The sequence below is a fragment of the Macaca mulatta genome, chromosome 13, assembly GCF_049350105.2.
Source record: "Macaca mulatta isolate MMU2019108-1 chromosome 13, T2T-MMU8v2.0, whole genome shotgun sequence".
In the NCBI taxonomy this organism is placed as follows: domain Eukaryota; kingdom Metazoa; phylum Chordata; class Mammalia; order Primates; family Cercopithecidae; genus Macaca; species Macaca mulatta.
The window spans coordinates 38289790-38303120 of record NC_133418.1 but is presented as its reverse complement, the minus strand read 5'-3'; the positions used below and the strand labels follow the sequence as shown (position 1 = coordinate 38303120).

Here is a 13331-nt window from a genome sequence, read left to right as displayed (position 1 = left end):
AGCGTTCCACAACACACTCTCACAAGGGCTTGAATATACTGCATAGGTTTTGTTATACACTCAGAAGGAAAGAAGGATTTCCCTTACAGTAAAGTCTCAATTTAAATAAGACAGAGTTCATTCTCTGATTCACAGAAGGACAAAGCATTTTACTTACGGGCATTTAAAATAAGTTACACTAAACCTTCTAAAAATACGCCAACCTGTATTAAGCGAGGCCTACCTGCAGTTGTCATTTGATAACCTGGCTCAGCTGCAGTAATTGTCAAGTTTTTGGTGCTGGGTATGACCTCGCCTGCTCTATGATATCTCAATGTCGATGTGCCCTGAAGACTGCCCCAAACCTCTGGATCAGTTCCAGGACAGAGCTACAATCATCACAACTTAAAAGAAGTAATAAGGCAGGGTTAAGGAGTCCAGGAAATAAAAGCCTAGAGGAGATCAAGGCTATTTCTTTAGCCTGATACAGCACCTTCATTCTTCCACAGGGCAAAAAGGTGTTCGCGGGCACTGGTGGGTGTTAAGTATCCTCGTTTTCCCATCTGAGCTTCCTCAATTCCTGGAGCCAAGGAAGAGAATCAAAGTGCAATAAATCAGGAACAGGTACTCTTTCTGCAATGGGATGTATCCATTCTTTATCACCAAGCCTGCAACTTGACCACAAAAATCAATCTCTACGGTAGCATATTCTCAGGCCTGGATTCCCTCTGGCCGTTAATCTCATTTCTCTAGTAGTAAAAATCATATGGCTACTGTATAAACCACCCCCCCCAAAAAAAGCAAAGAAAACATTACCCATAATCGCATCACATTAACAACTATCACTTTTATATATTGTTTTCCAGCACTTTTGTCTATAGAAGTATTTTACACAACTGTAATCTTCAGTGTGGATTTATTTTGAACACTACTTTGCCCTTTTAGTATCATCTCGTCAGCATTTCTGCACATTGCTATGTAGCTTTTGCCTGATCACCATTTTTCATGGCTATGTGATATTCCATTAAGGATGATTGCTAATTCACTTAACCATATTCTCATAATTGGACATCTGGATTCATTTCCATATTTTGCTATTATAAGTAACATTATAATAAATATCTTTATCTACCTGGTTTTTACCAGAAAGGTTCACATAAGTTGAATTATGGGTAGGTAAGTATTTTTATGGGTAAATACATACTGACTTATTTTTACAAATATACTGGTGTGCGAGGAATAGATTGGGCTTGGTTTCTCACACTAAGCAAGATCACTGTGGGATGCTGTCTACTAGCGACATCCAGGTTACATTAGAAAACCAGGCTTCGGGCTGCCATTCAGGAGGTAGGGTCCAGGCATTTAGATGATTAACTAAGACAAGTAAGTAGTGTGTCTTTCAGGTTCAAAACTTTCTGGGCACTTTGGGAGGCCAAGGCAGGCGTATCACCTGAGGAGTTTAAGACCAGCCTGGCCAACACAGGAAACCCTGACTCTACGAAAAATACAAATTAGCTGGGTGTGGTGGTGCACACCTGTAATCCCAGCTACTTGGGAGGCTGAGACAGGAGAATCGCTTGAACCTGAGAAGCAGAGGTTGTAGGGAGCCGAGATCGTGTCACTGCACTCCAGCCTGGGTGACAGAGTAAGACCCTGTCTTAAAACAAAACAGAACAAAACAAAAACCCAAAACACCTTTTCTGGATACATCCACTGAAACTAAGCATTGCTCAATTTTCCCTTTTTATACACGTATCAGGACAGGAACTATGCCTTCTCTGTGTTCCCAACACTTGACAGGGTGTCTAGCTCACAGCAAATTCTAAATTAAGAGTATACGGCTCAAATATAGATGTTTAAAATAGCCTAAGATAGTCCACACTTAAAAACACCACTCTTGCCTTTTCCTCCATTTTTTTTTTTCTTTGAGACAGAGTCTTGCTCTTGTCGCCCAGGCTGGAGTGCAGTGGCAGGATCTTGGCTCACTGCAACCTCTGCCTTCCCAGGTTCATGTGATTCTCCTACCTCAGCCTCTCAAGTAGCTGGGATCACAGGCACACACCACCACGCCCTGCTAATTTATGTATTTTTAGTAGAGACAGGGTTTTGCCTGGTTGGCCAGGCTGGTCTCGAACTAACGACCCCATGATCCACCCGCCTCGGCCTCCCAAAGTGCTGGGATTACAGGCATGAGTTACCGCACCCAGCCTCCTCCATTTTTAAAAACTAGCTTCATTCCACCTCCAATTCTCCAGCTAGTTTCTTTAAAATCTGCAGAGGATATGTCATCATAGGTTTTTAGAGAAATCCCTAACTTGGAGAACAATTAACAAAAGCACCATAATTTAACTAGTCTCTGTTAACAGGTATTTAAGTTATGTCCAGTTTTTTTTTGTTTTGTTTTTTTGTTTTTCTGAGATGGTGTCTCGTTCTGTCACCCAGGCTGGAGTGCAGTGGCACGATCTCCGATCACTGCAAGCTTGCCTCCCAGGTTCACGCCATTCTCCTGCCTCAGTCTCCTGAGCAGCTGGGACTACAGGTGCCGCCAGCACGCCCGGCTAATTTTTTTGTATTTTTTAATAGAGATGGGGTTTCACTGTGTTGGCCAGGATGGTCTCGATCTCCTGACCTCGTGATCCGCCCGCCTCAGCCTCCCAAAGTGCTGGGATTACAGACGTGAGCCACCGCGCCCAGCCCATGTCCAGTTTTCAACCATTCAAACAACACTGTGAGTATTCTAATTCCTTAGGATAAAGTCATCGAAGCAGAATTGCTAAGTCAAGGAGTCTGCATGTTTAAAGTTTTGATGTCGATAAAAGCAGAATATTTCAATGAGTTAATGCAGTTGAAGGAAGCATGCATATGCAATGAAGAATGACATTTAGGGACAACCACAGCATTAGAAAGCTACATATGTTCAGGGGGAGAAAACAGACTCCATTAACCTGCACTTTGTGGGCATTTCTGAAAATGAATGTCTGAACTTTCTCTTCTACTAAATACATCAGAAATGCTGAAGAAGGTCAGTCAAATCTCCTCAGCTCCTGTCCCAGCAATGTCCCCACTACAGTTTAGTCACCGTGAAGGCAGAGGCTGTTCTTCAATCACAGGATGTTAGAGTCAGAGGAGAGCTGTGGAAGCCCATCTCCCCACACGAGCTGCATCCTCTCCTAACAAGAACTTCTGCAGCTTGCAGCAATGACTTCTGCCTAGCTGGGATTTCAGAGCATCTTGAATGTGTGTTTCTTTCAGCTGTGAGAGGTGCCACAGGAAAAAGGGATAAGGAGGTCAAATAACCGGGGATCACAATGGGTGGAAGTGTCTTGGCTACAATGAATTCTTATTTTAAACGTTAATGTGCCTTGTGGGGCTCAGGGGGCACAGGAAGCGCGCGGGAGCAGCACGTGCAGCATTTCACAAGCTGACAGCGCTCCTTGTGGGATCACCAGTCCGTGGGGACTACTCAGGCACAGCCCTCACTTTTTTTTCTTTTTTTGAGACGGGGCTCCGCTCTTGTGGCCCAGGCTGGAGTGCAATGGTGCAATCACAGCTCACTGCAACCTCCGCCTCCCGAGTTCAAGCGATTCTCCCGTCTCAGCCTCCCGAGTAGCTGGGATTACAGGCGTGTGCCATCATGCTCGGCTAATTTTTTTTTTTTTTTTTTTTTTAAGTAGAGACAGGGTTTCACCATGTTGGTCAGGTTAGTCTTGAACTCCTGATCTCAGATGATCCGCCTGCCTTGGCCTCCCGAAGTGCTGGGATTACAGGTGTGAGCCACCACACCCAGCCCAGCCCTCACTTTTTGAGTCCCTCTGATACCAGGAAGATGGTCAGACCCACGCTGAGGGTGCTCGCCTTCCTCCACATCACCTGCTCCCCAGGGTTACTGACCTATGTTGCTTGCAGCCCCTTCAGAGGCAGAGACCACATGGTCTGGTCTGTATCTTGGCATCGTGCTCATCACAAACATTGTCCTTGGCATAACGCTGAGTGCCCAACAAATAAATGTGTGCTAAATACTGAATACCCAAGCCTGGAGCTGTAGAAGACTACGGTCTACTTGTTTCTAATGCACAGACTTGTGGTTGCACCATCATATTCGCGTGGCTGCAATGGAAGATGACTTTAGAAGAATCGGTTTGCGGAAGGCATTGAAAGGCTACTTACCTGCTGGACATTTGCCCCATGAAAACTATCTTCTAGAATTCTGACCATCTTTGTTCTCAATCTATGAACATTTTATAAGGCATCCTAAGGGCTACAGAAGCAATTCCCAACTGGTATTACAAGAAAATTGTTTTGAGGGCTATTTAATGGTTAAGTGTAGGAAAATCCACTCTTATGGTATTAACTGCCAACCATGAAACAAAAGTAAAAAGGCTTTCTAAATGCAATGTGGTATCCTGGGTTGGATCCAGGAGCATAAAAAGGAAATTACTGGAAAACCAGCAAAATTTTAAAAGTCTGTAGTTTAGCCAGTAGTGTTGCACCAATGTTAAACTCAGTTTTGACAAATGCACCATGGTAATCTACTATGTTACATTAGGGCAAATTAAGTAAAGAGTATAAAGGAATTCTCTGTACTATGTTCACTACTGTTCTATTAAGTCGAAAAATTATCCTAAAATATAACACTTAAAAAATAATAATAAACAGGTTTTTCATTTACTCCGGGTCATGCCAGAGTGTTCAATGTAAAAGATACATCATGCATCTTCAGGAGGGGATCTTATTTCCATGTTTATTCCATATTCTCAAGCCCTGGTGAAAGGTTTAGTAACAGTATCTGCTATGGACTTCTATGCATGTAATTTCTTCAATTCTAGGCAAGAGGCTTTATGAATGCCATTATATAGAGTTGGAAATGGAAGCTCCTCAAAATAGCCTTCTATTAGCCACTCAGAAAAAGTGGCAGAGCCAAGTGACAATTGTAGGTTGTGCTTTTTCTTTCTTTTTTTGAGATGGAGTCTTGCTCTGTCACTCAGGCTGGAGTGTGGTGGCACGATCTCAGCTCACTGAAGACAGCGCCTCCTGGGGTTCAAGTGATTCTCCTGTCCCAGCCTCCTGAGTAGCTGGGATTACAGGTGCCTGCCACCACGTCTGGCTAATTTTTGTATTTTTAGTAGAGATGGGGTTTTACCACGTTGGCCAGGCTGGTCTTGAACTCCAGACCTCAAGTGATCTGCCTGCCTCAGCCTCCCGAAGTACTGGGATTACAGGTGTGAGTCACTGTGCCCGGCCAGGTTATGCATTTTCTATCCTGGCAAGCTGATGACTTAATAAAAAATGAGCAGTTAACATCTACATAGCACATATTACACAGCAGGTACTGCTCTCAGTGCTTCTCTTGGAATACTCTATTTAATCTTCTGACCACTTCAGAATAAAAACCAAAAAACATTCTTAAATAAGCCTACTACTATAAAAATTAAAAAGTGGGAGTATTAAGTTATCTCAAAATTTGTCCGAAGCAGAGCTTGGGTGGGACAGAGCTGAGGAAAGAACTCTACCCAGGGGGGATGTGGGTGGACAGACAGAAGCAGCCTGGCAGGAGGCGCTAACGTTTTGCTGAATTCTTGTAGTTTTTCTTAAAAATTATTCGCCTACATTTTATTCCAAAATAGATCCACACTTGTTTTACAGTAAAATATTTCAAAATATTTGCCAGGTAAATTTCTTAATTTCTTCCTGAAAAACCTTTCAGAAAAACGACCAGTTAAGGCAAGAGGCGCTTGTGGGGCACTGCCTCATAAAGTAGCCCCTGCCATCAGCTCTCCCGTGTGAGAGGCCTGAGCTGGGCGCTCGCTGGGGTCCCCTTAGGCCTGAGAGGCCTGCACACTGTGCCTCTGCCGGCCCCTCCCAGACGTGGCGGAGAAACACGTGGTGAGGAGAACCAGGTATTCCCAGGGTTTAGGACACATCTGCTGGCCTCACATGGAGCTCCTCTCCAGACCCAGTCTGCTCACCCAGGGGCTCGGAGTCCTTCTGGCCAGCTGTCCTGTGCACCATGGCTGGAAACGTGATCGTCAACTTGCTGTTGTGTTCCTTTCGGACAACAGATCGCCCAGTCCTGCGCAGGAGGACAGTTGTGATTGAGGAGATTAAAAACCCGTAAGATATTTAATAATAGCCATGAGTGACTGCCCAGACCCAGAGACATCTCACCTGGGGAAAGGGCCCTGATACTTACTTGCAGTGGGGACAGCGCTTAGCATTCATATGTGCCTTCCAGAAAACAGCAGTGAGCTTGCTCTTGCTCTCACACACATTCTTTACCTGTTTTTTAAAAAAAAGTCAGAGAACCTTGGAGTGCCATTTTGAAGAGAATCCAATATATTTACTTTATTGTTTTCACCTTTTATTTTTAACCAGAGGAAACACTCCCACCACCACTTTCTTAAACAAAATCTTCCATAGAACCCTAATATAGTTGAGCTCTGACAATTACTGAGCATCCTCTTTAAACCTTTAGTTTCCTCAATTATAATATGGGAATAAGAATAGTAACCACCGCAGCAAGCTCTTACTAAGATAAATAATCACGAATGCAGTGGGGGCTTGAAATACAGCCAGTACTCACTAAGTGCTAGTTACTTTCACTTGTAAAAGGAAGCCCTCTGGATGCAGCTGGTCTGCCTCAGAAGGACCTCAGGGTTCTGAGGAAGGCACATCCACAGTCCAGCCCCATGAGTGGCTCTGCACCTGGCAGCAGATGGGAACCATCTGGGAGCTTTTGTAACTCCATTTGGACCCTACCCCAGACCAATTAAATCAGCATCTCTGGTGTGAAACCCAAGCAGGAAGTGAAGCAGATTTCAAGACTAGTATCACAGGTGAATTATCTACCCATTCATTCATTGAACAAATTAATACTTAGGCAGTGTATGGAGGGAAGAATAAGGTAGTGGTCGGTTAGAGACAAGTGTTGGAGAAGGGAAAAAAGACCTGATGCCATTTTTTAAGAATTGGCTTGCTGGATGCTATACCAAAACCAACTAATGTCACATAATCCTCTCATTGGTCCCACAGGCAGGCATTAGAGATTAGGTAGTGGACACTCAGGCACAATTGTGCAACTTGTGAGGTTGCAGGTCTCATGAGAGACAGAGTTCAGATTCAAACCCTGGTCTACTGTGGGAAGCCAGAAGTATACGCAAAGGACAACACAAAGGGAAAGTGATAAAATAATGCCAAAAACAGCATGGGAGAAAGACAGTGTTAACTCACATGTGCGCCCTGGGACCCCAGGAGGTTGTTCTGCACAATTTCAGCTGTGTATTGTTCTAATTCCTCCTGAATTTCAGAAGCAGAGGGATCAGCATTTTCTTCCAGAAACTGGAAAACAAAGAGGAAAACCACATTATCATGGTAATGTACACCTCTGATGAGCAGCACAGCTGGGACCAGCCTCTCCAAGGGTGGAAAAGATTCATTTGAAGGGAGAAAAAGAAACCATGGCTACTGTGTTGCACTTTCAAAAGAGTGAGACAACATATAGCTGTTAAAAAAAAAATCAAACGAGGTCAGGCATGGTGGTTCACACCTGTAATCCCAGCACTTTGGGAGGCAGAGGCAGGTGGATCACTAGAGCTCAGGAGTTTGAGACCAGCCCGAGCAACATGGTAAAACCCCATCTCTACCAAAAATATAAAAAGTTAGCCAGATGTGGTGGCATCTACTTGTGGTCCCAACTAGTTGGTAGGCTGATGTGGGAAGATCGCTGGGAGGGGGATGTTGCAGTGAGCCAAGATCGTACCACTGCACTCTAGCCTAGGTGACAGAGCCAGACACCATCTCAAAAAAAAAAAAAAAAAAAAAATCCAATGAGAACATCCTACTTCCAATAATGGTGGGCTAGATTCCCCAGACCAAACCTAAGACTGCAAAGAACCAAGATAGGTTAAAATATTTTAAAAATCTTAACGCTCTGAAGAGCTGACAGGACAGTGAGGAATAAATAACCAGAGCAGACTAAAGGGGAACAAAGAATCTAGTGAGATGAAAGAGCATGCAGCCATGTGCACTTTGTGGGGCCCAATGTGGGGCTTTGGTGCTATGCTGAGGCAGGACATCACTTGGTGTACTCATGTGCCCCAGGGAATAAGCCCATGATGCTCCCCAGGAGCCCTGGCCTTGAGTGCATTTTCCAATGCAGCAATTTTGAACTTTTTATTCACAAACCCTCAAATCATGTAGGAAACAGAAATGAAAGTCTTAACCTAAGCCGGGTACAGTGGTGCCTCTGCAGTCCTAGCTACTCCAGATGCTGAGATAGGGGCTCGCTTGAGCCCAGGTGTTTGAGGTTGCAGTGCGCTATGATTGTACCTGTGAATTGCCGCTGCACTCCAGTGCTTGCCTAAGCAACACAGTGAGATCCTGCCTTTAAAAAGAACAAATTTAAAAACCTAAAGCTTTTTTAGTATAAGGTTAGAAATCTAACAGGAAGCCATCGTTCTTCACCCCCCGACACATAAACACAGTAAGCTGGAACACAAAGGGCTGTACCCTCAGGAACTACCAGCCCTTGTACAATCACTCGGGCCATCCAGGGAGCTTGAAGCGTTGAACCTGGATAATGACAGTCCCAAGTTGGCAGTGGTGCCATGCACACAGCAGAAGCAATGAGAATCTTCTCTGGAGAAGGCAGCATCATCCTAGCCCTCAAATTATTCCCATAAATAATTTTTATTTTTACATTTATTTTTTATAATTATTAGAAAACTAAAGGTAGCATCTTGTTATGTTGCCCAGGCTGCTCTTTAACTCCTGGGCTTGAGCAATCCTCCCACCTCAGCCTCCCAAAGTGCTAGGATTACAGGCATTAACCACTATGTCCAGCCCCAACAAAGAATTTTTAAAGGACAATGACAGACAAACTGTCAAAAATAAATACACAAGGGGACAGGGAAAGGAGGGAGGGTTTTTGGGGACATAAACAATATGCTGACATTGAACTAGACTGTAAGGGTGATGGTTACTTTGTATTGGACTGTACATACAATTAATGCATTTTTGTGTATATTTTACCAAAAAAAAAAAAAAGATTAAGGTATAATAGTAGGCACCATGAATAATTTTATGCCAATAAATCTGAAACTTTAAATGAAATGAGGGAATTCCTAGAAACATATAACTTACTGTAAGCACTGGTTTAAGAAAATCCTTTCTTTCTCTTTCTCAATCTCTCTTTTGGACAAATGTGACCATGAGTTAACTTTTTAGCTCTGTTCCCTCGGAAACATAATAAAAGTAGAAACAGGCCAGGTATGGTGGCTCACGCCTGTAATCCCAGCACTTTGGGAGGCCAAGATAGGCAGATCACCTGAGGTCAGGAGTTCAAGACCAGCCTGGCCAACATGGTGAAACCCCATCTCTACTAAAAATACAAAAAATTAGCTGAGCATGATGGCACTTCCTGTAGTCCCAGCTACTCAAGGAGGCTGAAGCAGGAGAATCGCTAGAGCCTGGGAGGCGGAGGTTGCAGTGAGCCAAGATTGCACCACTGCACTCCAGCCTGGGCAACAGAGCAAGACTCCGTCTCAAAAAATAAATAAATAAGGGTAGAAATGTCAGTTGTGTTATTAGGCAACACTACTGATGGTAAAAATGACCCCAATTGGTTAGGCTATATCTGGACTGGAAAGATCACAGCTCTGAGCTTCGCTGGGTCCTAGTTGAGCATATCCTAGGGTCCCTGGAGGCACAGCCCACGGAACTGTTAGAAACAATATTGATTCCTTTCTGGGAGATGGGGCTTCTACGCCAGGGTGGCTCCCCTAGCCGCTGAAATGATCTCGTTCCTTTGCTTCTGAGTAGTCGTCAGTCATGTGGGGAGCCAAAGACAACTAGTCCCTGTGAGGACACCTGCTGAAGAGAAATGTGTGGCACTGCCCTGCTGGCGTACTATGTCTCCTATCTCCTCCAGGGCATTTTAAAGAGAGAGAGAATTATCTACCTCGGCTGGGCACAGTGGCTCATGCCTGTAATCCCAGCACTTTGGGAGGCCAAGGTAGGTGGATCACTTGAGGCCAGGAGATCAAGACCAGCCTGGCCAACGTGGTGAAACCCTGTCTCTACTAAAAATACAAAAATTAGCTGGGCGTGGTAGCATACGCCTATAATCCCAGCTATTTGGGAAGCTGAGGCACCAGAATCACTTGATGCTGGGAGGCAGAGGCTGCAGTGAGCTACGACTGCGTGGCTGCACTCCAGCTTGGGCAACAGTGAGACTCTGTCTCGGAAAAAAAAAAAGAATTATCTTACTTATTTTATGAGGCTGACATAATCTAGATACCCAAACCCAAAAAGACAATAGGAGAAAGGAAATGTAAACCGATCTCACTCATGATTACAGAGGCAAAAATCCCAAGTATAATATGAAGAAATCAAATCCAACGACATATTAAAAAGGTAATATATCATAAACAATTTGGGTTTATCCCAGGAATCCCAGGTTAGTTTAACATTAGGAAAGGAAGGGAGTCATTCACCATGTTAGCTGGTTTAAAAGGACCCAAATTATCTGAAAATTTCAGTATACATTGAAAAGGTATTTGATAAAATTTAATATTTAGCCACGACAGCAAAATAGGAATACAAAGGAGCTTCCTTAATCCGATTAAAAACTCAGTAAACACCATGCTTAATAGTGAAATGTTGAAAGGTTCCCTATTTTAAGGGTATAATTTATTTATATTTTGAAACAATCTCAAATTTATAGAAAAACCGCAAGTATTTCCAGAAATCCATCTTTCTTGAGCCATTGGACAGTACACTGCTGATCTGATATACCATCAACCCCAAATACTTTGGTGAACATTTTCTATAAACATGGACACTCACAAATATGACCATGATACAATCATCAAAAAATGGTAAATTAGCACTGATAAATTATTACCTTCTAATCCTCAAACACCATTCAAATTTTGCCAACTCTTTTAATAATACCCTTTACAGGCTGGGAGTGATTGCTCATGCCTGTAATCCCAGCACTCTGAGAGGCCGAGCCAGGTGGATCCCTTGAGGTCAGGAGTTCAAGACCAGCCTGGTCAATATGGCAAAACTCATCTTGACTAAAAAAATACAAAAATTAGCCAGGTGTGGTGGTACATGCCTGTAGTTCCAGCTACTCATGAGGCTGAGATGGGAGATCGCTTGAACCCTGGAGGCAGAGGTTACAGAGAACCGAGATCGTGCCACTGTACTCTAGCCTGGATGAGAGGGCCAGACTCTGTCTCAAAATAATAATACTAATGTCCTTTATAGCAAAGGACTAAAAGACTAGAGACTAAAAGACTAAAACACTTTTTAGTCTCTTTTGTTTAGAATAGTTCCTTAGTGTTCAACTTTAGTCATTAACAGCTTTGAAGATTAAAGGCAAATTTTATAGAATATCCCTCAATTGTGGCATGTCTGAAGTTTCATCATGATCAGATTTGGCTTAACGTCTTTGGCAGGAATATCCAGAAGCAATGTTGTGTTCTTCTCACTGCATCCTATAAGGGAGTGCATGATTTCAATCAGTACCATCAGGTATGTTTCACTTTGATCACCCAAGTAAGGGGGTGACTGCCAGGCTTCTTCTCCATTGTAAAGTTATCCTCCCTCTGACCTTTGTAATTAATAAAGACTATGTGTGTGTATACGGGGGAGGGTACTTTGTGAGTAAGTAGCCTGTTACTTAAACCTTCAGTCACTCAATTCATTTTTTCATTTATATCAACATAAAAGTAGGTTCATGGATTCCTACTTCATTCGATGGGTTATAATCATTCAGTATCATCGTTTATTATATGCTCGAACTGTCCTAGATTTGGCCAGAGTGGGCCCTTCACACAGTCTTCTGTGTTCTTTGGACATGTCCCATTGTTCTTTGGGCACATACTTCCTTTCTGGCATGTGATATTCCAGACTGGTCTTGTACTTTCGCTGTCCCAGCTCTAGATCAGCTATTTCTCCAAGAAGCTTTTTTAGTGGAGAATGGTATTTAGAAAACAAGAAGGGGGTGCTAGGTGTGCCCATTACTATCACTCCCCCCAGCCCTTCCAGGGACAGGGCCAGGGGAAAATACATGTGTACACACACACTTTACACCAGAACTTTTAATTCCATTTTAACAATACAGGATTAATTCTGTCTTCTCTCTTTCATATATTTGTAATTCTCTTTTCTGATAGTTAAAACCTGGCCCCCATTATCCTTAAGTACATATTCAATCAATTAAGAACTTATTCATCAACGTCTCTCTCTCCCTATATGTAACCACTCTCCCACCACTGCCGCCGTCATCCCCTCCTCTGTATGGAGCCCTCACCCAACTTGAGCTCAAGTTCCACATGAGTCCACCCTCCTTGTGGACCCCCCCTCCTTATCATATTTGGGCTCACACACCCCACGCTGGGCCACCCCGCATGGGTACCCTCTCACTTGATTTGGGCTCTCACACTCTAAGCTGTGTCTTTATCTCCAAATGAACACCCTCCTTACCCTACTCGAGCTCTGGTATTCCACACAGGGCTGCCCGCAGGTGCAGGGATCCCCTCTCACTCTGCTCTGGCTGAGTCTCCCCTGTGCAGGGACACCTTTCCCACGAAGCTTTGCTCACTCTCCTGGGGCTCAGACACCATGTATTAGGCTGGGTCTCTTTGTGAAATCCCAGCTTGCTCCGCCCACCTTATGTCTTCAGCACTGAAGTATCCAAGAAGAGGGAGGAGAAGAGGAAAGGGGAACAACTTTTCTTTGTGACAAGAAATAAGACAAAGATACCAACTACCACTTCAACACAGTAATGTAGATCCTAGCCACCAAAAGAAAACATATAAGGATTGGAAAGGAACAAAAAAGCCAGTATTTGCAGATATGATTGTATTGAAAATCTAAAAATATCTACAGACAAACTGTCACAATTGATGAGACAATTTTGCCAGGTTGCTTCATATATAATCAATAACATTTTTATATGTCAACAAACAAAATGAAAATTCAAATAAGGTATTTTTAATAGCACCAGAAATTCTGATGTAAATATCAACTATGAAAAAATATCTCTTTACAATAGAGATCTGGTCAACGTCACCTTATCCGAAAGTAACCAGTCAGAGAAATTAGGCAAGAGAAAGAAAAGGCATCCAAACTGAAAAGAAGGATGTAAAATGTCTCTGTTTACAGATAACATAATCTTATATATAGAAAAACCTAGACTCTACCAAAAACCTCTTAGAACTCATAAACAAATTCAGTCAAGTTGCAGGATTAAAAAAAAATCAGTAGCATTTCTATACACAAACAATGAATTAGCTGAAAAAGAAATTAAGAAGCCAATCCCATTTATAATAGCTACCAAAAAAATA

At 43.1% G+C, this 13331-nt stretch overlaps 1 protein-coding gene across 1 annotated transcript in view; it reads right to left on the bottom strand.

Annotated features, from left to right (window-relative positions):
- POLR1A (RNA polymerase I subunit A) overlaps positions 1-13331 on the bottom strand; it is an 83117-nt gene that overhangs the window by 59987 nt on the left and 9799 nt on the right. The window contains exons 4-7 of the mRNA XM_015112779.3: positions 7207-7314; positions 6170-6255; positions 5946-6049; positions 473-559 (exon numbers count right to left, since the gene is read on the bottom strand). Of these exons, the coding sequence (XP_014968265.3) occupies positions 473-559; positions 5946-6049; positions 6170-6255; positions 7207-7314 (385 nt within the window). The remainder of the gene's footprint in view (positions 1-472; positions 560-5945; positions 6050-6169; positions 6256-7206; positions 7315-13331) is intronic.